Below are 25,122 nucleotides of genomic sequence, written 5' to 3'. Positions count from 1 at the left end.
CCTTGGTCCTGAGCGATACAGAAGGTGCCAGGGTAGCAGCATATTGATCCTCTCACCTCTCAACCCCTCAGTTTCCTGCCCACTCTCTCCTGCCACCTTTCTGTGTATGGTTTGGAGGAAGTGTGCAGTTTGTCAAAGTGATAGGTCTTCCTTCTATGAAATGATTGCTTAAGCCTTTTATCCTGAGGATAGGCTGAACTACAGTGTGACAACAAAAATTTAAAGAGATATAGGAAGGTATTACAGGAAACCGAAGTATAATTATAATATTTGTATGGAAAAGCTACTCAAAATTAGTATAGTTAAATATATTGATATCTCTACAGGGAGACGCTTCAAGGAAAATATGTTGCTTTAATGCTTGAATTTGTTTGTGTAGTAAGCTCTGCTCCCAAGTGGTGGCTGAGTGAGGGCTCCATGTGTCTGTAGGAACTCAGAAGATCGATCACAATAGAATAGATGAAAGTTGTCTGTTGTCTGTCAGCTTTAGAAACTAACTCATGTTAGGCGAAAGCAGATTATTGGTGTCACACAAGGGTAGGTAATCAGGAAAGAAATTGTTTTAGAAGAATCCCTGTGATAATCAAAATATTGCTTTATACAAAAATTCATCTCCACATAGCAAATTCAAAAGTTTTGAGGCCTGTGGATGATTTGGTCACTCCTTCTGAGAAGGTTGTAAGGCTCCAGAAGTTTCTTCCACCAGTGAACAGACTTTAAATAGCAGTTATGGATACAGGTCCTCTATTGTTCAAGCTCTCCAGTGAAGCTATAGACACACCTTGCAAGTCTGGACAGATAGAAAGGTGCTAGTTTAAAAAATCAGTCTAAAAAGAGATTCTGCTATAGCTATCTTTTTAGCAAATTAGTGCTTAACAAATTTACTCTGGTTTACAAACAGAATATGGAAAATGGAGGCCTAGTGGCATGTTGAATTTTTTTTTTTAGTCTGGCCTTTCAAAACATTAATTAAAATCATGGTGGTGGGGAGGGCAATTACCTTTTATCCTTAATTGTACTATTAGAATGAGCTTTCTTCTTACAAGTGCAGTGATTTTGATACCTTGTGACTCCTGAATTTGTTGGAGTAACAGACTTTTCTCAGTGTAGTGGCATTTCAAAAAGAGTCAAATCCTGACACTGACATTCCCTTTAATAATGTGGGTTTTATTTTAGATTGCAAGTGCAAAGAGGTTTTGGTTTTTTTCTTTTTAAGACTTAATCATTTCAGATTAAATATTATCTCAACTTCAACTAATACCATCACGATTATCTTACACCTTTATGAGTCAGTATCATCTAGATGCCTGATTTTGAATGTATACCATTTCTTATGGAATATTACAGGAGAAGGAAAAAATATGAAAAATTATTATGCACAGTTGGCTGGTTTTAAGCTCTAAGCTTTAAAGTATGTCTAGGACAATAAAAATACAAGTTTGCATCCAGTAAGAAACTCAAAGCTAGAAGTTATTATTGATGCTTATAATTTTGGGTATGACTCAATTAATGAATAGGTAACTATTTAAATATAGCACATTAAATTTTAAATATGTTTGTTCATTGATCAGTACAGTTTTAAAAATTCAGCATGAAAATTTTTTGAAGTACAGGCTTAAATACAAAAAAATTACAGGGGATAATAACAGGGAAAAAAGTTAGTGTCATGTTCAGAGTTTGGTGATATGTTTAAACTATACATACTTTTCTAAAACAGAATTCTTCCAACATTTTCTGCTCATGCAATTGGTTTCAGTAAAACATTTGAATTAGGTGTTAACTATCTCTTGATAGTTGCTATCCAGCATAAGGATTTTGTATTTAATTGAAGAAATACCTGTATTAATTTCTACCATGGAAAATTTTCAGCTTTTCAGTATAAATGATTGATTAGGTAAGTAGTGACATTAGTTTTAATAATTTATAAGAAATTGATTAAATAGTTAAAGTAGTATTTCTAAGTTGTTTTTTTTTTTTAGTTAATACATTTGAGAACAACTGCTCAGCAATCCTTCAATATAGGCCTACCCTGTTTTAAGGATATTTAAAGAATATTAGCTTTTATCTTGGAAATTAGTTATTTCAGTGGTGATTATCTCTTTTTCTGTTTAAGGAATCTGTGTGTGTGCACACACGTGTGTGTTTAATATATTGCAATGAAGAGCTTGTGGTGCACCATTGCAATTTTTTTTTAAACTGAAAGGGAATATTTTACCTGCAAAGAGCACTAGGCTATTTTTTCCATTTTCTGTTAGCTTGTTAAGTGTTCTTTAAATATACAAATAAAAATGTCTTTAGAAATATTTTAAAGTGTATCCTGAAGAGCACTCAGTACACTTGAGTATTTAAATATCAAAGAGTGGGATTCAGGAGAGATGGATCCATTCTTTCCTCTGCCACAACCTTGAACCTCACTCATTTACCTTCTCTGTGCCCCAGTTAGTGAAATGAGAGTAATATCAAGCTTGCCAGGTTCTTGGTGAGATTTTCTTTCATTAAGAGTTAAAATAGTTGGAAATACCAGAAAGTTGACATTGTTGTAATTGTAGTTAGGTTCAAGAAGCTGTATTGCAAATTATTCTTTTTGCCTTTATTTTTTCTCATGATTATTTTCCTTAATGGTAGTTTAGTGCTGTCACTGATAAGATGCACATCATTGCTAGTGACTTGCAAGTATGATTGAATACTGCAAATAGACCAGAACTGTTTTGTAAATGTCAGGTTTGTAGGGTTGAGTTTAACCATTATAACAAACATTAGATGTGGTGTTTTACTGTAATTTATATTTTGTTTTGATTTGTTTTCATTTTCAGTTCAAGCTCAACAGCTGATGCAAATTCAGAGGAAACAGCTAATTTGGAAAAAGGAAAATCAACATTAAACAAAGTTTTGGAGTCTTTTTGTTCATATCACTGGCAACAGACTTTGGCTATGTTAAAATTCCTATTACAGGATGAAAATGTTCCTATAGCTTGCACTTGCAAGCAAACACATTTGGTCCACTCTGAAACTCCCAGTTCCCTTACTGAAGAGGATGTTCACGTTCCATTTTGCAGTTGCAATGGACACATGCTGACAAAAAGGTGCTGTTTACAAAATCAAAGGCCAAACACTTGTTTACCACCTCTGTCTGTTTGTATTAAAGATTTCCATTCTTTGTCATGCCAAGCTGTAGCAATTGGATGTATTAAGACAATGGTGAACAAAGCATGTAGTTCTCCTAACTATTGTGCTGACCAGTTGCAAAATTATAACAGGCATTCTGTGAAAGCAGCAGCATGTACATATTCAGCTAAGGACTGTGACCTCTTAAGCAGCATTAAAAATTCAAACCGATCCCGCAGTCCATCGCCACCTCCACTATCACCTGTACACAGTGAAGAATTTGAATTGTCGGAAGGAATGGTTATGGACTTTCCAACTTTAGACAACAACAAGCTTGAAATATCCATCAACCAGCCTCCATCCCTCTTGCCAGCTGAAGGAAGCAAGGGAGAGTTTGAGTATGAAGGTAAAACCTGTAAAGGAAAAGAGATTGATTATTCAGATGGAGCGCTGGGATCAGCAGACCAAGAAAGCAATGATGGTTGTATGAACTCTGAGAAAGGTGAACATTCTGCCATTTTTCAAGATTTAATGGACCGCATTAATGAGAAGTTGAAATCAATAGACACTACAGATCTAGCCACAAATCTTGTAAAACTTTCTAGCAGTGACAGGGCACCAGAAAATGATGTCAAGTTAGGAGACTTCATAACTTCTCTTTTGCATAATGCTAAGGCAAGCGATTACAGCTTTATGGAATTACTTCGCCAACATGATAAACAAGTGGAAAATAAAATTATTCAGACAAGATTTCGCAAGCGTCAGGAAACTTTATTTGCAACGTATAATTCTCCTGACTCACCAGTCATTCGACGACAGACCTTGCAAATCAAGAGGGAGCTTGCAAGCCTTGATGAAACTCTTGTACGAAAAAAGTCAATTTCTGAGAGAAATGCAAAAAAATCTACAAAAAAAATTGATAAAATGCATCCAAATAAAAGACACACTTTTACTGTCATAGAGGATGAGACTTTGCAACACCTTGGAAGTAACCCATGTGTGAACTGCCAAACCAAACCAATGTGCTTTCCAGCACACCAAACAGAGTCTTTCAATCTACCTCTTACTAATTTTCAGACCAGCTCCAGCTTTTTAGTTCTTTCAGAAAACAGTGCTATTGCAGCCAGCCAGGCAAAACTCCCAAATGCACAAGGAGATTGTGCAACCTTAAAAGAGACTGGTCCGATTCCTCTGAAGGATGAGAATAATGAAATCTTGGGTAGAACTAAACGTAACATTGTGCCTCCTGGGTGGTACTCTGTGTATGTAACAAACAATATCATGTTTAGAAAGTCATCCAGTACAAAAAAGTCGTTGAAAAGTTTGGAAAAAATGAGAATAAATAAAAATCTTCATGCTGAAAGATGCAGTGACATAAATATAAGCAAAATTGTGAGAGACACAAATCTGCAAGTTGTTGTGGAGCGTTTAGAAGATACAATAAGCTTATCCAGAAAGACTAGCAACTCATTGTTGGATAGTTACAAAATAAGCCAAAAATTAAAAGATAATGCTTATGAACAGGTTATAAACCCAGCTACTAGAAGGGGCTTACCTTTCACTCTGAGCGAAATGGGATGCACAGGACAAACCTTCCTTCCACATTCACAGGTGCCAAGCAGCAGTAAAATCAAAGCAATTTGTGTTGCATCCAACACACAAGAAACTGTTCTAGATCAAGAAATTAATGACAGCCTTTTGAAATCTCTGACCTTTAATTCAAGCAGTTCAACTTCCAGTAATGGGGACTTGCATGTCACTTCTGAAGCTGGGGAGATCCCATCTCCCTTAAACTACTCTAGTCCTATTAAGCTTATGTTTGTCTCAGAAGTTAACAGTCATGAAGGAGTCAAATACACGTTAACATCTGCAGCTGCATCTTCTAAGGGAAGCACAGATCTTTGTTTGTTTCAGGGGCACACAAACGCTTTGTTAGATATACAGGCCACAGGTGACCTTTCCCATGCAGTGTGTGTCAAGGGTTGTGATTGCAGTGAAAATGATACTAAGGAGAGGTCAAGCTGCATTTTTGCAGAAGCTGCTACAAGCTCTTGTCCAGTTGGTCAAATCAACATAAATGACTCAAAAAAAAATGATGAAGTTGTGGAGAAATCAAGCAGTAGCAGTGAATTAGTTTTCAAAAGAAAACCTGGTAGACCAAAGAAAATAGGTCCTCAGGTGGTTAAGCAGGTTAAGAGACCCATTGGACGGCCTCCTAAACCAAAAGTAGACATGAGTGGAAGCACAAAACCTAGACCTGAACTTAGCTGTGGTGGTAAAAGCATCAAGTCTGATGCAGCAGCAATGGAAGAAGTTAACAGCAACAAAAATATTACTGTAACAGTTGTTTTTGGAAGATCAAGAAGAACTAAGAGACACGTTTCTGAAGGTAATCTAAATCTCATCAGCATTCTGCCCACACAACATATTGATTCTAATTTTGCCAATGATCCCAACAAAGCAAGGCACAATGCAGAAACTGGAAATGCTTTGACTGAAACAGTAAAAGCCTTCCAGAATCCTTCTGCTGAAAAGGAGGTCTCTGGTTATGACTATGTCAGGCCTATCAAGGGCAATCTGGCATCAGCACATCCTTGCAGCAATGTTATACGGCAGATTAAGAAACCATTAACCACTGTTCGAAAACCTGGCAGGCCAGCAAAAGTAAAAATTTCCGGCATATCAGTGACTGTCAGCAGACTTTCACCTCAGGAAAGAAAAGTGAGCATCAGCAATGGTTTGCCTCCTTTACAACAGCAGAATGTGTTAGAAAAAAACATACCACAGGAAAGAAAAAATCAACTGTGCAATAATATGGGTCAAGTAAAGAACATGCAGAAAGATTCTAGAGAGGATGGGTCACACAGTGTTACTACAACAGTGTCAAGAAAACGTGAAATTCCATCGAGACACTCTGCTAGAGACAGAAAACCTTCACTGCATTTTTTGCATTCATTAGCATCTTCTAGTCCATTTACTTGTAGAAGTGCCTTACTACATAAATCTTACAAACTCCATTTGAAAAAAGCTAAAGAGCGAAAGGAAAAACTTACACAATCCAATCAGTGCACAGCATACAGAGATACCTCAGAACAGAGAAATCCAGGAAATGCTAAAAAGGATCTTAAGGATGGTGGATTCGGGCCCATTAATGAGGTATCATCAGATCCCATTTTTTCGTCAAATCCCTCTCTCAGGTGGTGGCCTACTTCCACTTCAAGTGACACCTTGTTGGAAGAACTAAACCATAGATTTGAACAGATGACTAATACCTGGTTGAGAGTGGGGGGAAGTGAGTTTGACAAATGTGTATGTGATAAAAGGGATCCCATTGAACAAGACTATAATACTGAAATGTCAGACCCTTTAGACTCCTGCCTTGTAGGACTTGAAACATCACCTATAAAAATGCTGTTCCAGAAAAAGTGTAATATGAATGAACTCTGCACCTGGTTTATGCAAACTACAGAAACACAGTCTCTCTCTCTTGTGAGAAAGGCAAATGCTCGCAATCCCTTAGAGGTAGTTAGTACTAAAGAGATAAAGATGGAAACAAAACAATCTGATCCTAGCACTTGCCCTTTCAGAAAGCACTTTAAAAAGTTTGCACTATCCTCTCCTTCAAAACCAGCAGGGAAATTGCAAATGTTACATAACATGGTGAGGTCTCCAGTCTTAAGCATGAAAAGTAATTTCACTTTAGCCAGATTAAAAAGAAATGAATTTAAGAAGTTGCAGCGTGATAGGTGGGGACAAACAAAAAAGCTCTATAATCAGGCTCCTGGAGGCTGGAAATCAAAAAAGAAAAATCTGCAGTTATTTTGCCAAAGCCAATTGTTTAAGAGTACAAGTGGGGAAACCAATGATGAAACACCCAAGCTGCAGGAGAAAAATACAGTAGAAATCCAGCCCACTCAGACTTTGGTAGAGTCTCAGAATAGCCTCTTGCCAACTGAAAATGAAACCAGAGATGCATTTGTTGAACAAATGATGGGATCGTCTGACTTTAACCCACATCCTGGTTTAGCAAATATACTTAAGTCACATTCAGAGGCAAATGGAACAATTCATTGCCAGCAAAATGTTAGAAAAGAACAAAGCCAAGATAAACTGTTTCAAAATACTTGGAAAGCCAAAACCTTTAAAGACTGTAGGATATTTCTGAGAAAAATCAACCATATTGAGCAGCACAATTCATTTAATTTAAATAATGTCATTTATTCTCCTGAAGCTGTCGACAGTAAAAGCACTCAGGCCTTTATGGAAGAAAAAAGACATCCTCTTTTAAGGTCCCATTCTACTAAACGAAATACATTAAAGAAAGAAGAAAATGAAGTGGAAACATCTAAAGAATCTAATTCTTCTAAAGTGATTGAAAAGCTGGATGGCCAGTTTCACAGCAGAAAATTAAGTGGTGGTGTAAACCAGGACGATAATCCTGCTGGTAGTTCTGAAGGTCTTACTAGAATAAACAAAAGGAAAAGTCCACAATGGGAGACCACTGATACAAATTTAAGAAAAAGGCATAAGAGACAATCATGCAGTAGTGGACAAATGGCACCTTATTACCCAAAGTACCAAGTAGGTAAGTTCTTGTTCCCCACTTCATCTTAAAATTGAAATCCTAAAGAATTGGAGAAGTCAAACAACTAAGCACTTTTTTGTTTATTGCATGTTACTCATTTTAATTTCAGACAAGTCATGAAATCAAACATTGCATAACATCAGAATAATTCAGAAAGTGCAATTTTAAAATGTTTATAACGTTTTGCACCATTCTTTCAGCTCTGATAAGCTAACCAATATAGTTTAGACAGACAAGAAGTTCTGGCATTCTGTAGTCAGTCACAACTGGCTATTGACTTCAAAAGGAACAGAATTTCATTGCATTGTGTAGTTTCTCATAGTGTGAGGAGGAATAAGCTATAAAATAAAGCATAAATTCAATGCATTAGCATATAGCTGGTTTTAAAAAATTGTCATTGGATGATTACTGTTACAAATCAGTCATATTTTTGTAATTTTACAGCAAAAGATAGTATTTTGTACTTCTGAAAATTATTTAGTCAGAGACCCATTTTAATATCCTTCCCATGCCAAGTGAAATCTGCCGACTCTAAGGGGTTTGCACATTGAATCCTTATACAACAATTTAAAATGCAAAATTATTTTTCACAAGAACAATATACAGTTACTCTGCTTAATACTTTGGCTTGGAATCTTTTAGGCTAGTGTGAAATTAAATCATTTTTTAAAGATAGGTATTTATAAATACATTGTAATACAACTGTGATCTCAAAAAGGCCATTATATTACTTAGAAAGAGGGCACATCTGTTTTGTAATTATTTCTTCTGTTGGGTGAAGAGATATCCTTAAACAGAAGTCTTAACTCATTTCAACAAAATTGCTAAGGTGTGAAATCCTCGCACAACTCCTGCAATGTGATTTAAGTTGCTACCTTTGTAGAAACAATATTGTATTAGCTAATCTGATATTGGCCAAATATCAAAACCTTATTCAAAATATCAGGTAAAAACTTTAGGTCCTCTTTTGTATTCTATGTCTTAGAAAAGGATCTCTGATAATAAAGGGAAAGGTTAATTTAAGTTGTAATATAAACAATATAATGGCTCTTGTATGCTTTATTTCTTTTGTACTTCATGTGATATATAGAATTCTTCATATTAAGCTCATTCAGTATAACCCTGCTTTTTCCAATATACAGCATTTTTTTATCTATGGATTGCTCTTTTGTATTTTGATTCATTGATCTGCAGCCAAGCTCAACATAAATAACTTGTTTTTAAGAAGTTCAAACTTTGACACAAAATTGCTGTTAAAAAAAGAAAAAAGACAAACTAGGAAAGGATAGAATATACCCATTTCTATATTGCAAATGAAGAAAGAGCTCTCTCATACTTGTAACTTGTTGAGAAAATGTTACATTCCAATTATATTTATCTGTAAATGTTTTGTTTCTATGGTAATGCAAGACCTATTACTGTGATCCGGTCTCATGTTAGTTTTAATTGGGACTCAATTTTATCTACCTGATAACTTTCATCCTTTAGTTTTGGATTTTCAGGAAATCTGATAACTATTTTGATATTTTACATTACTTCATTTACAGTTTTTGTTGTTTTCCCTTTTACTCATGGTTTCTCATATCAGTCATTGTCTTCAGAAAAACTATGATAGGAAATTAATTGAAAAAGGAAATGTTAAAAGACAAAGAATGATGATTCTGGAATTGTCTCCACACTTGTAACCCCAGATCTTTCTTAGGGGTACTATTGCACTGTCAGAGGATTGTCTGATATTGGAAGGATGTCTTGTTTTGCTGTGTTGACTCAACATTGTGTACTTTCTGCACCAGCCAAGGAAATCATACAAATATTTTTAGTCTAACATAGCTACTCCCTAAAAAGAAGCAACATGATTTCTAGCTGGGCATGCATGTGACTTCAAATGTCATTCCTGCATCTGGGAGTTAAATGCACATGAAAACATCATGTTTCGTTCATGTGTTCTTTGGATTGTATTTTTGTTTATGTGGTATCATAAACTATATCATTGTTCTGTTGTCATGCTTGAAATGTTGCTATAGACACATTTATGGTCAGTATTTGAAGTTTTTCTTAAACATGGGGTCTTACCAAATGTTCTTAAAGAGAGAGATGTGGTGCTGTTTTATTGTGAACCATTGCGGCAGGTGGGCAGAATGTTGTTACCAAACTTTTTATGTACTCTTGGTTTTTTTATTAGCATGTGCAAGCAGGAATAAACAATTGAATTCTTACAGCTCAAGGTAGTGTCCAACAACCAGAGCTAGCCATGCACTCATTGCAGCAACAGAAAAGAGTTAATTGCTTTTTCTCATTGCCTGTTGTATTCAAGATAAGGTGGCTGGTAGACACATGGGTCCATTTGATGTTTCTTTATACTTCTGAACTGTTGCTTCCACAATGCATTTGATGTGTTGAGGGGCAGTTCCCTTTTACTATAAATCCATCTTCTGGCAATTTTAATTTCTTTAGCAACACTGAAATGCTATTATTCTCCATTGTACAAAGAAAATTACATAAGCTCGTTTTTAGGAAAGCACTTGTTTTCTTTTCACAAGAGTACTTCACTTGTAACATTGAAGGTCACATTAACATGCTTTGGACTTGGGCAAAAGGTGTCAAGAAAGCCAAGCTAAAATACAAAAAAACTATTAATCCAACAATAAAACTGGGATATGTAAAATACTCCATTTTACAATCTTACAATGTACTAAATGTTTTAAAAATCTGCTTCAAAGGGTGTGGACTTCATACAGATGGAAAAGAGACTGTGAATCTTCTATGGTAGCAGGGAGAGCTGACATCACAGATCTGTGCTCTTGGCCTTCATATCAGGGTGGCAGTTTGCATTTTCAAAATAGATTTCTATCACTCAAAGTTAGGATATTTTCATCTAACATGAACTTTTAATAAAATTTTCACCTTTATATTTTCACTTTTCTTCAAGTGGTGTGGAGTTTTAGAACAGATCTATTGGATTTTTCAGGAGAGAATATGACTTTTCAATTTTAATTTTGTATTAAGTTTGGATGTGGTTTTTATATTTTACCTTAATGAAATCAAGTTTGTGCAGTTCTTGAAAAGAGAATTTGCTAATTTTTTGTGGTAATTTCAAAGTTGGCTGCAAGAGTGAAGAATCATAGCTATGAAAACTTTGGTGTTGTGAGTCTAATTGGTCTCTTCATTCTGCACATAGAATAACATCTGTGTTAACATCACAGACAAGCATTTTCTTAAACTTAACTTCCATTACTATAAGTTTGCAAAAAAATGGAAGGGAAATTTTTGTGAATTCTTTTTTACACATCTGTGTTAGAATGGATTTAATATTCCAGTATTGTTGCTTATTTGTGTCATGGTAGTGCAATCCAGTAATAATAAAGCTACAAATGGGGATCACTTCCCTTCTACTGTGAATGACCTGGTGGCAGACAAGATTGGTTTTAGCAGGCTGGTCAGCTTTCATCAAGGACCACATTCTACACCCCTAATCAGTGACAAATTTAAAATATTGGGTTAGGAAAAGTGCAGAGGAGACATTAAGTAAAAGTCATTAAATGTGTTGATTTTAAGAAGGCTCTTTTCACAAAATCTTTTCATCAGAGGGTTACTTGCTCTAAAATAAATTTTACCTGTGATGCAGAGTAAGCAGATAGAAATTTTCATGCCTGTAGCTGTTCAGACAAGAAGTTACCTTTTCACAGGCAGACATAAACCAAAGTAAGAGCACTAATAGAAATATAAGAAGAATATGAATTGCATGACTGTTCACAGTAAGTGGGCCGGTTTTAATGCACAAGTGTAAAAGCAGAAAGGTAACTTGATATGTAGATGACTGTACATGTGTAGTAAATCCTTACTCATTTAATGAACTTAATGGTCTCTGCCTCATTCCCCATGATGGAACAGCAGCAACTCCCATGCCACATTCTAATGCTCCATTTTGTTTCACACTCTGGGATTCTACTTGCCAAATTACATATTCTTCTTTCCTTTTCTTTTTCTCACATCAGGTGATCCAATGTGGGATGTGTAGGTTTTGGGTGCTGTTCAGTTTTATTTTTGATTTGCATATTGTCTTAGAGTATGCTTTTACTCATCTTCTTTTGAGGGTTCTGAGCTAAGGATTTTTATTCTTGTTTCTTTGAATAATGGACTTTTTTAAAGAACTTAGCTCTGGGGTCTTCAAATTTCTTTACCTGCTACGATATGTAGTTTTCTGTAGCTTATTGTTCTGTAGTTTAGATCATTAGGCCTTTGTGTAGAATTTATATACCCAGTTTTATACCTAAGCTGGGGTGATTTTTTCATCATTTTATTCAGTATGGCTTTGCTGTCTGTTTTTAATTTTACCTCTTCAAAAACTGAGAAACTCATAGTCATATTTTCCTATTTGTCCTTGGTCCTGAGGAAATGGCTAGATTTTTCAGCTTTCTTTAGGGAACTTGTAATACTAAATAAATATAGACAATCTTCTGTCTTCCTTTGAAAGCCTTTTACTAGAAGAGAAAATAGCATTTTTCCAAGGCCTGCACAGTGCTTTTGAAAATCTGACAAGTACATATCCTTTTTAAAATCCTCTCTTCTGTTGAGAGTTCATGGCCTTAAAGCAGAGCTTCTGTTGCTGTTAGATAGAAAAGGAGGGAAGTCAATTAACAGAGCCTGTGAAGAGGTAACCTGTAAATTAAGTATTCATGTAGTCTGACCATGACCAGAGCACATTAATTTTGCTGAGACAATTCCATATTTTGGTGTTGAAAATAGTTCAAGAGAGATGCTGTAATTCATAGAAACCTCTGTACTGTGCCTCTTGGCATTTCTCTATTGTTGATATGCTAAAGCTAGTGCTGCTTTTCTATTTTCACCACATCTTTGGAAAGTGTCTTACATGGAATCTTCAGTTAATTACATTCAAAAAGTGCAGATTCTGGTTCCAGAGTCAAGGGAGGAAATTTTAAATGGTGTGACATGACTGGGTTGTTGTTTGCATGTATTCTTGGGTAGATTTTCCCTTTCTAATTCATCTTTCACTTCTAAAAGGATAGTTTTAGTCAGACCCTTGATGGTTTGAAATAATTTTCAGACTTGTAAGCCAAATATGATGCCACTTTTATTCACTGTTCATTCTTTTGCTTGCAGTGTCATTGAATTTTGCTAAAATAGCTGTGCCTTAAAGATATTGTTTCAACAACCTTTGAGACTAATAGAAATGTTTTTGTTATTTGGTAACTGGATATTAATTTAATAGAAATAGTAATTTTGCCATATTTTAAGGACAGTATTTCCTTATCAAAAGGCTTTGTTTCTCCAATATTTCCTGTGGTCAGCATGGAAAAGAAAGGTTCTGTAAAATGTCCTTGAATCTTGGGTGTCACTGAGAATGCTGTGCGTTTCTGAAAGCTCTTGGCAACCTTCAGGTTCTAATTAAGACAGATATTTTTACAATGATCAGCAAGTAATTAGATGGATGTATCTGAAAGGAAATTGCTGTCTACAAGAAGTCTAATATTTTAAGATCAGCATTTTGCCAATATTGCTGTGCACACCCCACTACAGCATTTCAGCTTGGTGGGTTTGCCCTTGGTGGCACTTGGGGCAGTGTCCTGCTTCCTGTACTCAGTGTCATCTCAAATGTGATGGTGCTTCTGGGTGTGTGATCTCAATAAAAAAAAAAGTTTATGGAGTCCTCATTAGCCATGTTTACTTCATAGTTATTTAAGGATTTTTATTGTTAGGTATTTTGAAAGAAATCAGAGGAAAACATTTGGAAATCAGAATTATGGGTTTTACCAAATACAATTATATAGAAATGTGTGATATATAGACCTGTGCCTGAATATATTTATATAGGGATATGTGCTACCTGTGAACCTTTCTAAGGTATGACTTTAAGAGAAAATCACTTCTTTGAAAATCTGCAAGTAGAACCTTGATTTAGATGCCAATTGGGAAGTTATTTAGAATGTTTTCCTCTGTTGCTCACAAGGGTTTTTTTTAGTAGAGCTTTATAAAAAGCTAGAAAAGTAAATCTTATTTCACCGCTAGTCAAATAGAAGATTGAAATTATTGTCACTGAGTAATAATTAATACATATGCCACAGTCCTAACCAGGTGAGGACTCAATGTTTTGATTGGTTGCATTGTAACTTTATAAAATAATGCTGTTCTTGAGACACATCTTCCTCCATTGTCTCCTTTCAATGCATGAGATATGAAATGCATGCATCTTGAAAACCGTATCTCCTTCATCTGTTATTTCTTTTTTCCCATTGTTGGATTGCCAGCTTTCAGCAAACTGACTTGTTTTCTCATCTAAATGCTCACTTTATATTTCATTCTCAGTGTATGATTCTTCATGAACTTTTTTTATTAATTACTCACTTAATAAATCAGATTGTCTATGTTTTCCCTGCAATTTTGTACCTTTTTGTAGGAAGATGTACATACTTTTTCAAGGAGTGTGATGAGCTCAATTGAGATGTCAAATCATTGCACATCAGCTCTGGTCCTGTAGAGAAAATTGCACCTTTGCCATTGGCTGTCTCTTCCTGTGTTGGCTGAACTGCTCCTTTCTGTGTCTCACGCCACTTGTTTGTGGTGTTGCAGTACAGCATTGACCTGTGCTTCCTCTGTGCTCCAGGATGGCTGCCTGTGCCTTTGTCCCAGCAGTGCCTGTCCTGTCCTGCTGAGCTGCTGTTCATGGCACAACTTTGCTGTTGCTCCTCTTGTTCATTCAGACCCGTGTCTGAGCCACAGCCAGGCCATTGCACTCTGGGTATTCCACATTTCTCTGCATACTGCTTTCATGCTTTCCTCTCCTTTAGCACCAAACTGATCCTCAGATCATGCATCAGCTTTCATTTTATGCCAAGCTGTGTGTTTGTGAGTGCCAAAGGATTTTCTCCAGAAGATGAGTGCAGCCCAGTTTTATTCCTGTTTTGATTTTTTACTGCATGTTTCTCATTGTGTACTTTGGCTGGTCCATTCTGTCTGGTCCATACACCTGCCAAGAGATTTTTAATACCATGAACAAAATATCAGTCAGTTTTTGTCATAGATTTCTTCAAACCTAGATACAGAAATTCTTTTGTAAAAAGCCATACCAGATTTTTAATCCGTTTTTTCATATTGAAGACCAGGTAATTTAATTTTTTCCTACAGTGTAGAGATATGTCTTTTCCAAGATCAAGATATTTAAATAATTTCATCTTCCTATCTCCATGCTTTTGGGCCATCAGCTCTGGATGCTTTATAACTCTAGACAAATTCATTTCTGCTGCCCTATTCATGGCAAGTTTCACGTTCTGTCCTTGTGGGACAGGTCAAGCAATTTTTGTTTCTTTGCATTTTTTCAAAACTGAAAGGGGACCATTTTTTTATGCTGATTCTTCTCATGTTCTAGTCATCAGTAAAGGCTGTTTAGATTATTCTTCCATTTCTTTGGAGCACAGATAATGTTATCTCTTGCTGTGTCAAGAGGTTGTAAACCTTTAGTGAGAAACTTCATGATTTATGGAGGCAATGTGCCCTTTTCTGTATTCTATTCTTTGATTTCAGTCTGTCCAGGTTTTACTGTTTGATTTGTCATTTCAACAGCAGAAATTCACCTGACTTATGTCTGCTTTCAGCTGTATTGGTTCCTTACCACAAATTAAATTTAGGCAGGAGTTTCACACTTTCTTTCACTCTCCATCCCCCACTCACTGCCCTTGCTTCTTTCTGTCACTTCTGGGCATCCATAAGAAGAATCTGCTTCTCTCTTTCATCATGGTTTATCTGTAAGTGGGGCAGGTATCTTAACTTGATTGCAGCTCTTCCTTCAGTTAAATCAACTTTAGACCTACTTTTCTTACTTCATGTATACCAGTAGAAATGGCCTTAAAATTAACTTAGGACTTAAAAAACTTTTAAAAGCATAAGTCTGAATTTCTGCTTGGTTTGGGATGTTTTATATCAACTGTCAAGCCATCAGTGAGTAATGTGATACAATCAGGTTTTTCCAAGCAGGTCTTACTCTTTGTTTTCATTTTGTAGCTCAGGGTAGAATATTTCTAAGTTATGATTCTGCTAGGAATTAGAATAATGTGGCTTTCACATTTCATATTAAACTGCATGCATACATGAAAATTAAGATGTTCAGGGAAGTCAGTCTTTTCAGATGGATCTTGTCACAGGTTCCTGTTACCTAAGGTGTGAATTTCACATATACTCAGAGATTATACCTGATATTTTACTGACCCAGGCCTGCCCTCAAAGCTGTCTTATTTCAAACTATTGAAATCTTGCTCCAAACAATGGATTATTTCCCTGTACATGAAATGGAAACCTACCAGAAAAAATCTTGTCTAAAAGCTGTAAGAATGACTTAAAATATTTTTCTTGAAAAATAAATTCTTATTCTCAGTTGAATTGTGCTCTTTTGCCTATGTGTAAAGTCTTTCATTTTGAATGCAGGGTAAATTTTAGGGGGAAAAAAACTACTTAAAGTTAGGCTTAGTGTTTTTATTGGGGCAATTAGCATAATTTTCAAAACATTCAATAATAAGAATTTCTTTTTAAAATGTAAGAAATATATTTACACCACAAGTAAATATTTAAGAGCTATACTTGAGGTATCAGTTCTTTAAATTTGGTTGTTGTTGTTACCTGTCTTTCTAGTTTAAAGTTCTTGTGATGTGTGCTTGAATAAATTCTCTTGTGTATCGTATTTGTTGCTGACATTTCCTATTTATCAGTTTACTACTTACAGCTGGTTTTAAATTACATTTAAGTAGTAGAAATCTCAGAAAAGGAAATTACTTATTTGCAAATTGCTGTTTGACCTTCCTGAATTCAGAAGTCTGGTGGGTTTTAAACCACCCAGGGACTGTCTCATCATGTTTCTGAGATGATCTCTCTCCATAACATAATTGCATTTATAATGTAAAAAACTGTTATGGATTAAAGGTTTGAGCTCAAGTGGCAGGACTTCCACAGCTGCATTCATCCCAGCACTGAGATGGGGACATTGTGCTTCCTCAGAGCAGCCTGAACCAGCAGCACACACTGTTCTGAACCCCCAGCCTCCTTCCAAACCTTTCTTAATTAGGATCAGATAGAAAAAAATAAAAGCTTTTCTTTTGTTATAGTATATTTGTAAGTCAAATACAACAGTGCTCATCTTCACAACAGGTGTTGAGGGGTTTTATTTATTTACATGCTGCTAGCTTCTAGTCATAACTAGAAATTAGTTTTCTTTCAGGGGATTGGTGATCAGAAGGAGGCTTGTTTTGGGGTGGTGCTTAGAAGCTAAGAGTTCATTATGTTCATCATCGCATTAATAATGCTGCCTTTCAACTGTTAGAATCTTAGCTGCTTTTTGGTACCAAGATCTTTTAAGACAGTATGCTATGAACAGTTTGAGATCATAGGATTATTTTTTTTCTCTTTAACTGGTTATGTACTATCATCACTAGTAAATTACACCCTAAAATTTAATGAGTTCTTCATGACAGCTTACATTAATATTCTACTTCCTTGTTCTTGTCTTCTGTGGACTGCTAGAGTCTGTAACACCACAAAACATGGTGGTTCCTGTCAAAAAGATCACTGTTCTACAAAACCTTCTCAGTCAGGCTGCTTTAAATAATTGGGAAAGGAATGTTGTTGCTATTTAGACAACATATATTCAAGTCTACCTTGTATTTTGGGGAGCCATTAGAATGGAGCTCTGTACTTCCATGGCTGTGCAAGCCTGATTAATTTATTTCTAAAAAGAGCTTTAGTTCCTGAATTCTTGAATGAAATTGCAATTTAAACCTTTTGTGTTGTCTATGATCTGATGTGTGTAATTTTCTGAGGCTGACTGGTTTTTGGGAGCAAGTTGTGTTATTTCTCTACCTGCACTCTCAAACTGTTGCCATCCATTCCACTTGCCAAATGTTTACCTGAAAATGTAACCACCTGCTGTTCAGTGCTACTGTTGTGCTTGGTCTTTGAAGATGAAGTACCAATGATCGGTGCTGCTGTGTAATTTTGCTCTGTGAAAGTTAAAGCTTGAACAGTGTGTTGGTATCTCAATATAGAAATTCAGAAAAAAGCTACCAGTTAGTGATGCTCTTTCACTGACAGGCCAAGAGTGCTCACAAAATCCTACTTGCCTCTTCTTGCTGTCTTTCACATATATTTTGTATGTATTTCACTCATGTTTCCTTTTTTTTTTTTCGTTTTTTTCCTTCTCAAACCAAGACTCAACTCTGAGTTAGTCTGAAGAGCAAGATAAATTTTCCACTATAATTTCAGTCTGGGATTATGGCTGGTTCTGACTTCTCACTCTGTTCTTTTGTCTCCTTTCAGTTCACCTCATGTCTTGGTGTTCTGTGCTGTTTTGTTTGTCTTAGCACTCAGCCCTTATATCTGACTTTTAAGACTCTCTGAATATTGCTTATCTCCCCATCTTGCTTTGATTGATTTCCAGCGCATTTTTTTCTCTCTCTGATTCCCAAATGAGATTCCATCCTCTCATCTGAAATATGTTATTTCATACTGCAATGAGAGTCCTGTTGGTAAATGAGACATTAAAATTTTCTTTGTAGATTTCTTTGCTGCTGGGTTTTGGCATTGTGGAAAAAATGAGTTTAAATTTTAGACACAATCAGTCAGACTGTGCATGCTTGATTTGCTGTCTTTTCAATATATATTACATTACCAAATCAGTCTCTGCTGGAAGTCATATTGAGGCTGCTGCATTCATTGTAGATTTTAATCTAGTGTATTCCACCAGTTCCTTTTTTGAGAAATTGTTTGAGCAGGGTTTGTACAGAGAACATTTTTTTTTAATTCTGCTGAAGTTTTACTGTTTCGACTCAGTGTTTTTGAAACCTTTCTGTAAAAGCCCCGAGTCAGTGCTGTGTGTCACAGATGCTCTTATGCTTTCCAAGCTGCCAGTCTGCAATCTCTGCTGGCAGTGTTTAACAAGTGCACTTTGCAGAATTTCTGTCAGACAGGAGGGTAAGAGCCAGTTTGACCTTGCTCCTAAATAGTGGGGAAGGAGATGTTTTTATCTGTAGGTGTTGCAAAAGACTTAGAGAAACACAGCCCTGCAGTGATGCTTTCATAGCTGTTTTACAGCACACAAGCACACAGCATTGATGGCAGTCTCTGGGAAATGCTGAGGACTGACCTAACAGATAAGAGATATTTTTACCCATTCCTACTTTTTCTTTTTTCTACTTTTTTTTCAACATGTTGTGACAGATTAACTCAGCAAATATATGGAGTTGAGCTAGCCAGATATTTTTTATCATTTTCATACAACAACAACAGGTGTCAAATATCCTGTTTTTCCAGAAGAATGTGGCTCCAAACTGCAGAGAAAATAAGCAGTTGAAAGAATATTATTTTCCTTTTGTACTTGGCAGCCTCAAATTTTCTGGTGTTGCTCTCCCATCCTGCCATTAAAAAACAGTATTTATAACAGTATAATGATGATTTGGGTAAAACTAAAGAAAGAAATTTGAATTAAAAAAAAAAAAAAAAAAGTTGTATTGAGGCAGTTTTAACAGGAAGTGTGGAAAAGAACAAGTTTTTCTTTAGCGCTTAGGAGCATGGGGAGGCCTCTCACTGCTTACTTTAGTAGAGGGTTGAATTCAAACCTTTCTATTTATTCCTTTTTATTTAATGATAGGAGGAGATTTTTGTGGGGAGAGATGATCCCTTTAGGGATCCTTCCAGCAGGTCTGGAAACTTAACCATACACAGGGTTCTCTGCTTAGCCAAGGAGACCAGAGTGCACCTGAGAGTCCGTCGGTGTGACTCTGATGTGGCTGCTGAGTCAGAGTCACGCAGGGGTAATTTGTTAGAACAACACAGGCAATCCACCCCTTCTGCAGCACTGTTCCAAGATGGTAAATTCAGTAATGGTGGTGGGGGAGCTGGGAGTTCCAGCACACATAAAAGCACCCTGAAGCCCTCGCTGACTGTTCCAGCCCTGCTGGTTTGGCGTGCAGCAGCTTCCAAAGGCAGCCTGGAGCAGGGGAGGCCGTTCCCAGGAGCCAGCAGCGTGTCCTGCTCCTGTCACCGTGCTCAGTGTGCTGTGCCATGGCCTCAGTGCCACCCCTGGGCTTCACGTGGCTCTGGGGAAGCTCCAGCCTCTGAGACTGAGCAGGCCCCTTGCACTCAACCATGGCAGAGCACCTGCTGAGGGGCTGCTGAATTTGCCTCCTCAAGGCATTTTTTCAGATTGCCCTTGTTTCAGATCAAAAAGTATAGTCACATTTCCATGTGCCTTTTTTTTCTGTTTACTTTCTAAGAAGAGACAAGAATTATATGTATCAGGTATTATACATGGTGAAATATAAAATCTTTTCAATTAAGCAGTAAATATGTTACCAGCACTTCAAGACTATTTAGAGAAAAGGGCTAGGAAAGGGTAGCTTAATTTAAGATGAAGAAAAAATGGTGAGTTTTCAGGATATCTCACTAATTTGTTGTACAAATTGTGAAAAAAATAAAGATGGTTTTCACTTTTTTCACTGGGATTTCCGCACTGTTGTCCTGTCTTCAAATTCCCCAGTGAAAAGAGAGCTATTGGATGTGCCATGGCTGGAGTTTGTGATGTTCCATGTCACAGAAACACCTGTAGCTGACTTCCACAAATCACATGCATGGAAACTGATTAACTGAGTCCCAGGTGAATAAAAACAAAACTGATGATGATTGCAGGCATGGTAAACACATGGCATCAGAACTGGGAATTCTGACCTTTTTAGAGACCGTTGTGTAAGGTCAGTATATGCCTGGTGTTTAGGGAATTAAAGGAAACTCCATCTCCTTGCTGGAGTGAGTGCTGGTAGTGCAGAGCTCCAGGGGCTGTAAAGTGGGGATACTCTTCCAGGCTCTCCTGAAATAGGCCCCATGGCTTCTGGGGCTTGACTTTGTCCCTTTAATTACATTCTCTGATTTAAAAATATTTAAATACACAGTTTTTTTACCTTGTTACATCAACAGCTGGAAAAGAAATCACTACAAGTAAAGGAATGAAAAGCAAGATGAAAGACTAGGTTCTTCTTGGTTAACAAATATATTAAAGCAGATCTCTAACCATATTATTTTCCACTTACTTTTTATTAAAGTAAAATTTTCTAAAGTACTTTCACTTTTTGTGTTGATGTTACCCATACTGAGGAACTGGGGAAAAAATTAACATTTTTCTATTCCTGTTTTTATGCATTTATTTAAAAAGCAAAGTATTGAGTTTCCTAGAGTTCTGTGAGAGGTAAATAGATCACCACTTGAAAATTATCAACACATACTCCAGTTCTAGCTTTGCAACTTCAGTCCTGCCCATTGCACTTTGTACAGAAACCTGTACAAACCTAAAATATGAAGAGTTGGACAGTTCCTGACAGAGCAGAGTCCTTGGAAAGGGCTGTTTGGTGCTATACTAGCACTCAGCATTTTCATTTATAGTCCAAGCAAATGAGAAGGAATGATGGCACCAAATCTAGGATACACTGCTAGCACCAGCAGTGTAGTTTGGAAAATGGCCCTTGGCAGCTTGGTGCAATTCCCAGTTGATCTACAGACGGAAGGTGCCAGGTCATACAATGAACAAAAAACCTTTGGCTTTTTCTGTCTGGCCCTTGCCCAGCATTCAACACAGTTTATCTGTCTACACTGCTTTAATGACAGTAGAAATGCTGGGATTTAAAGTATTTTGTAGGTATATACCTGCACCACCAAAAAAAAAAAAAAACAAAAAAAAAAAAAAAAAAAAAAAAAAAAAAAAAACAAAAAAACCCAAACCACCCCAACTCTTAAAAAAAAAAAAAAAACCAAACCAAAACATTCCTGCCCTATCCTTCATTTAGCTGTTGGGAAGTTAGAAGTTCTGTTTTGCTACATGGCCCTGCCTGAAAAGCACAAAGTCAGTAGGGGTGAGGAAAGCTGCTAACTGAATCCTTAACACCATCTTCCATCTGCACTTAATCCCATGTCATAAGAAAAGCCTTTCGCTTCCTGAGGGCAAAGATCCAAGTCTGAAGAGGTTGTAAACTCAAGAAAGTAACCTTGCTGACTGAAGTCCTGTCCATCATCTACACCTGCACTCCTTTTCCTGCAGGAAGGAAAAGATCAGAGCAACCAGAGGAAAAGGGCACAAGGCAAAATAAGACAAAAGACAGAGGCTGAATAATGACACAAGGACATGCAGAGCATGGGGGCAGCGCACTAGTTGGAGAGTTGGGAACAAGTGTTAGGAAATGTGAAATTTCTGTTTTGCTGCCATGTCAGCAAGGCACACAGCCTTGAGGGGTGCAGATATTAAAATATGAAATATTAAAACCGTGTCTGATATCTGTGACAAACAACAGTGAATTGTCATTCTAGCTGTTGTCTAAGGTCTTTCCCTTTTGCTGTGACATAGGAAATGTTTTAATCAAAGTCAGTCATTGGTATTTCAGTAGCACAAGCCAGTGTTTTAGGCTGTAGTTCTACACTGACTGACTGGCCTGAGCCACTCTGTGCATGTAAGCACTACACTGCAGCGCATTCCATCCTTCAGAATGAGTTCTGTAATGAACCCCTTTGCCTGCAATGCAAGTAAAAGCTGTTTCTGCTGCTTAAATACCCCTTGGATGGAAACTGTGTTCAGATAGGTTTTAGCATGGTGATTACCTCCTACCCTTAATTACAAGACTTAGAACATTATTTTTAGTACCTCAGAAATATTTTCAACTTTGTCATTCTAGAAGTTGTCAAAAACTTTGAAAAGGATGGTGAGAAACACTGTATCACACACAGAGTGACAAATCACTGCAGGAGGTAGGCAGTAAAATAAAGGGGATGAAGAGGTTTGACATGAGGATTGAAATTGTTTCTGAGTATGTTTTATATCTTAAATCACTTCTGAGTGCTTTATATATTAAGGAAGACATTTTTGATGATGAGGATGGTGAAACACTGAAACAGGTTGTCCAGATAGATGCTGTATGTCTATCCCTGGAAACATTCAGGATCAGGCTGGATGGGGCTCTGAGCAACCTGATCTAGTTGAAGATGTCCCTGTCATTGCAGGGGGGTTGGAGCAGATGACCTTGAAAGGTGTCTTCCAACCCAAACTGTTTGATAATTCAATCCACACTTCTGTCCTAGTCTGCTTAGTGACCCCCACAAAGGACTGGGTTTCTTTCCCTTCCTGTGTTACTTCTTCCCCTAAATTTAAAACAAAATACCATCTATATGAGTCCTTCCATGGCTGCACTAAATTTACAGTCAGCAATAAAAACAAGCCCCAAACTCTTGCCCAGTTCCTGCTCTGTGCCTTTACAGCAGTCAGCTGGAGATGATTGGAGCAAGAGCAGCTGTTCCTGCACCTCCTGCAAAGGAGCAGCACGAGCAGGAGACTGCCCTGGCACTGACACTGCCAATGGAAGGGCTCAGGCCTCCCCACACAGCCCAGCCCAGTCTGCTGCACAGCACAGCACAGCACAGCACAGCACAGCACAGCACAGCACAGCACAGCACAGCAGGGTTCTAATCTCGGTGTTTCTGGAACATCGTGCACTAAAGCAACAACAAAAATCCAGCAGAACACAGGATCTGCCAGCGCCTCATCTTGCCTCTTATCAGCTTGTTTGCAGGGCAAGAGGAAAGTGTACTAAACTTTTTCTTATTTTTTTCCCTCTCCTACCACCCCTTCTTTTCTCACAGCACGCTACAAGTGAAAGTCTCGGAGCCGCAGAATTCAATAGACATGAACACAGAAAATGAACATTTGAAGTCCATAAAGATGTGCCTTAATCAGCCCACTGAGTGGAATCTGAGTTTTTCAGCAGCATCTCTCGCCAGCTGTAAAGTTTTTAACCAAAATCTCAAAACTGATGAGAACAAATAGATTGCAGCTGTTCTTGCACTATTATTTTGTACATTGTTCCTGATTTTTTTTTTCTGCTAAATAATAAGCATTTATTACATTGATCTTGAAATGATCTTGTGTGATTTGGCTTTATATACTATTAGCATTATTCAGTTTGATGTACTTTTCTTTTCTAAATATGAAGTTTCACATCTGACCATCATGAAATTCTTGCAGTTCAAATTTATATCAGAATCGGATGTTCCCCTTTAATAGTATTGTGATTTTTCTATGTTCTTTAAATTTAACTCTGGTTTCCCAATTTTATTTTTGTGCACGAAAGTTAATATATTATGTAATTTGTGGCATAGGTCACCATGTAAAGGTTTATGGTAATAATTCAAACAAATCTGTAACAGGTGGAGACCGACTACCTCGAAGCAAAGCAGTACAAAGCTAAATGACCTGAGGAGATCTCCTTCACCAATGGATGAAATGTATGGAAGCACCAGTTTGTTTCTGCAGTATGCTTTCATCTTCACTGACCTTGAGAACTTCTGTGTGACAGTGTTTAATGACCCTAATGTCTAAAAGAAAGACCAAGCCTGCTGGAGAATCTCGTGAAAGATTGTCATTCAACAAATCTGTAACTGCACTTTTTGAGGTTTCTGCTAAATGGTCTTTCTTCCCCGTTTGTTTTTATGAATTTATGCCTGCCACCAATTAAAATGGATGTAAATGCTCTTCCTATTTCATTTTTTCCGTGTACTTTGGAAATTCAATGTAAAATCGAAATTTTATCTCTACTCAAAGAAGTAGTAAATGGTTGTAGCTGACTACATTGTAGACATTCCATGCTTAAATGATCTTAGCAAGGTTCATGTACTTTGTTCATCAAAACTTTATTATTGATACAGCTATAAAAAAAGTGTTAGAATAAAACCATATAATATACTTCTCTTTTTCTGGAGTCATACATTCAGTAGCTAGAGTAGAGGTTTCTTAATTCATGATGAGTTGTCTGTCCTTTACTTGACAAAAACTAATTTCCCAGAAGGAAATTTCCTTGGAAGACACTGTATTTTATAAAACAAAGGTTTTAAGGATTCACCTTACAAAAATGAAGCTGCATATTTCCTCTTTACAGAGGTTTGTTGGTTTGCAGGTGCAATCCAGTCACTGAAATAAAGAGATTGTTATGAATTCTGGTGGCACAAGATCCCAAAAGAGTATTGAGTCACTGAAGCATTGGACATGATTAAAAGAATGTGATTTAAACAATAAACATTCATCATGTTTTGAGCTGTTTAGCAGGTCTTTATGTATCTCAACTGTTACATGCACGTGGACTCAGTGGGGCAAGAAAGCCAAAAGAAGAATTGCACTTTGCAGGGGAGAGGAACTGAAGCTGCCTTCAGTGGAGCCCCCAGGCACAAGGGTCAGGCAGGACACAGGAGCTGTGTTTGTGTGCCCGGGCGAGGAGACGCCACACGGAGGTTCTGATTCCAAACACCCATAAACACCAGCACCCCGCTGCTTTGGACAGCTCTCCCTCAGCTCCAAGCAGAAGCCTGGTTTTTGTTAACAAATTATTATTATTATTATTAATTATTAT

General features: G+C 37.0%; 1 protein-coding gene across 4 annotated transcripts in view; it reads left to right on the top strand.

Moving 5' to 3' along the window:
* The window catches only part of LCORL (ligand dependent nuclear receptor corepressor like), an 80,333-nt gene extending 55,524 nt beyond the window's left edge, over positions 1–24,809 (top strand). Inside the window, exons 7-8 of one of the 4 annotated variants that reach the window (XM_058023749.1) lie at positions 23,363–23,502; positions 23,927–24,809. In XM_058023749.1, the coding sequence (XP_057879732.1) occupies positions 23,363–23,502; positions 23,927–23,967 (181 nt within the window). In that variant the 3' untranslated portion in view covers positions 23,968–24,809. Of the gene's footprint in view, positions 1–2,813; positions 7,691–23,362 lie in introns of those variants that run through there. The other 3 variants (XM_058023745.1, XM_058023748.1, XM_058023747.1) reach the window with 3 other exon arrangements.
* Positions 24,810–25,122: the final 313 nt, after the last annotated feature.

This window comes from Melospiza georgiana, chromosome 5, assembly GCF_028018845.1.
Source record: "Melospiza georgiana isolate bMelGeo1 chromosome 5, bMelGeo1.pri, whole genome shotgun sequence".
Taxonomy (NCBI): domain Eukaryota; kingdom Metazoa; phylum Chordata; class Aves; order Passeriformes; family Passerellidae; genus Melospiza; species Melospiza georgiana.
This window is presented reverse-complemented; position numbering and strand designations above follow the sequence as displayed.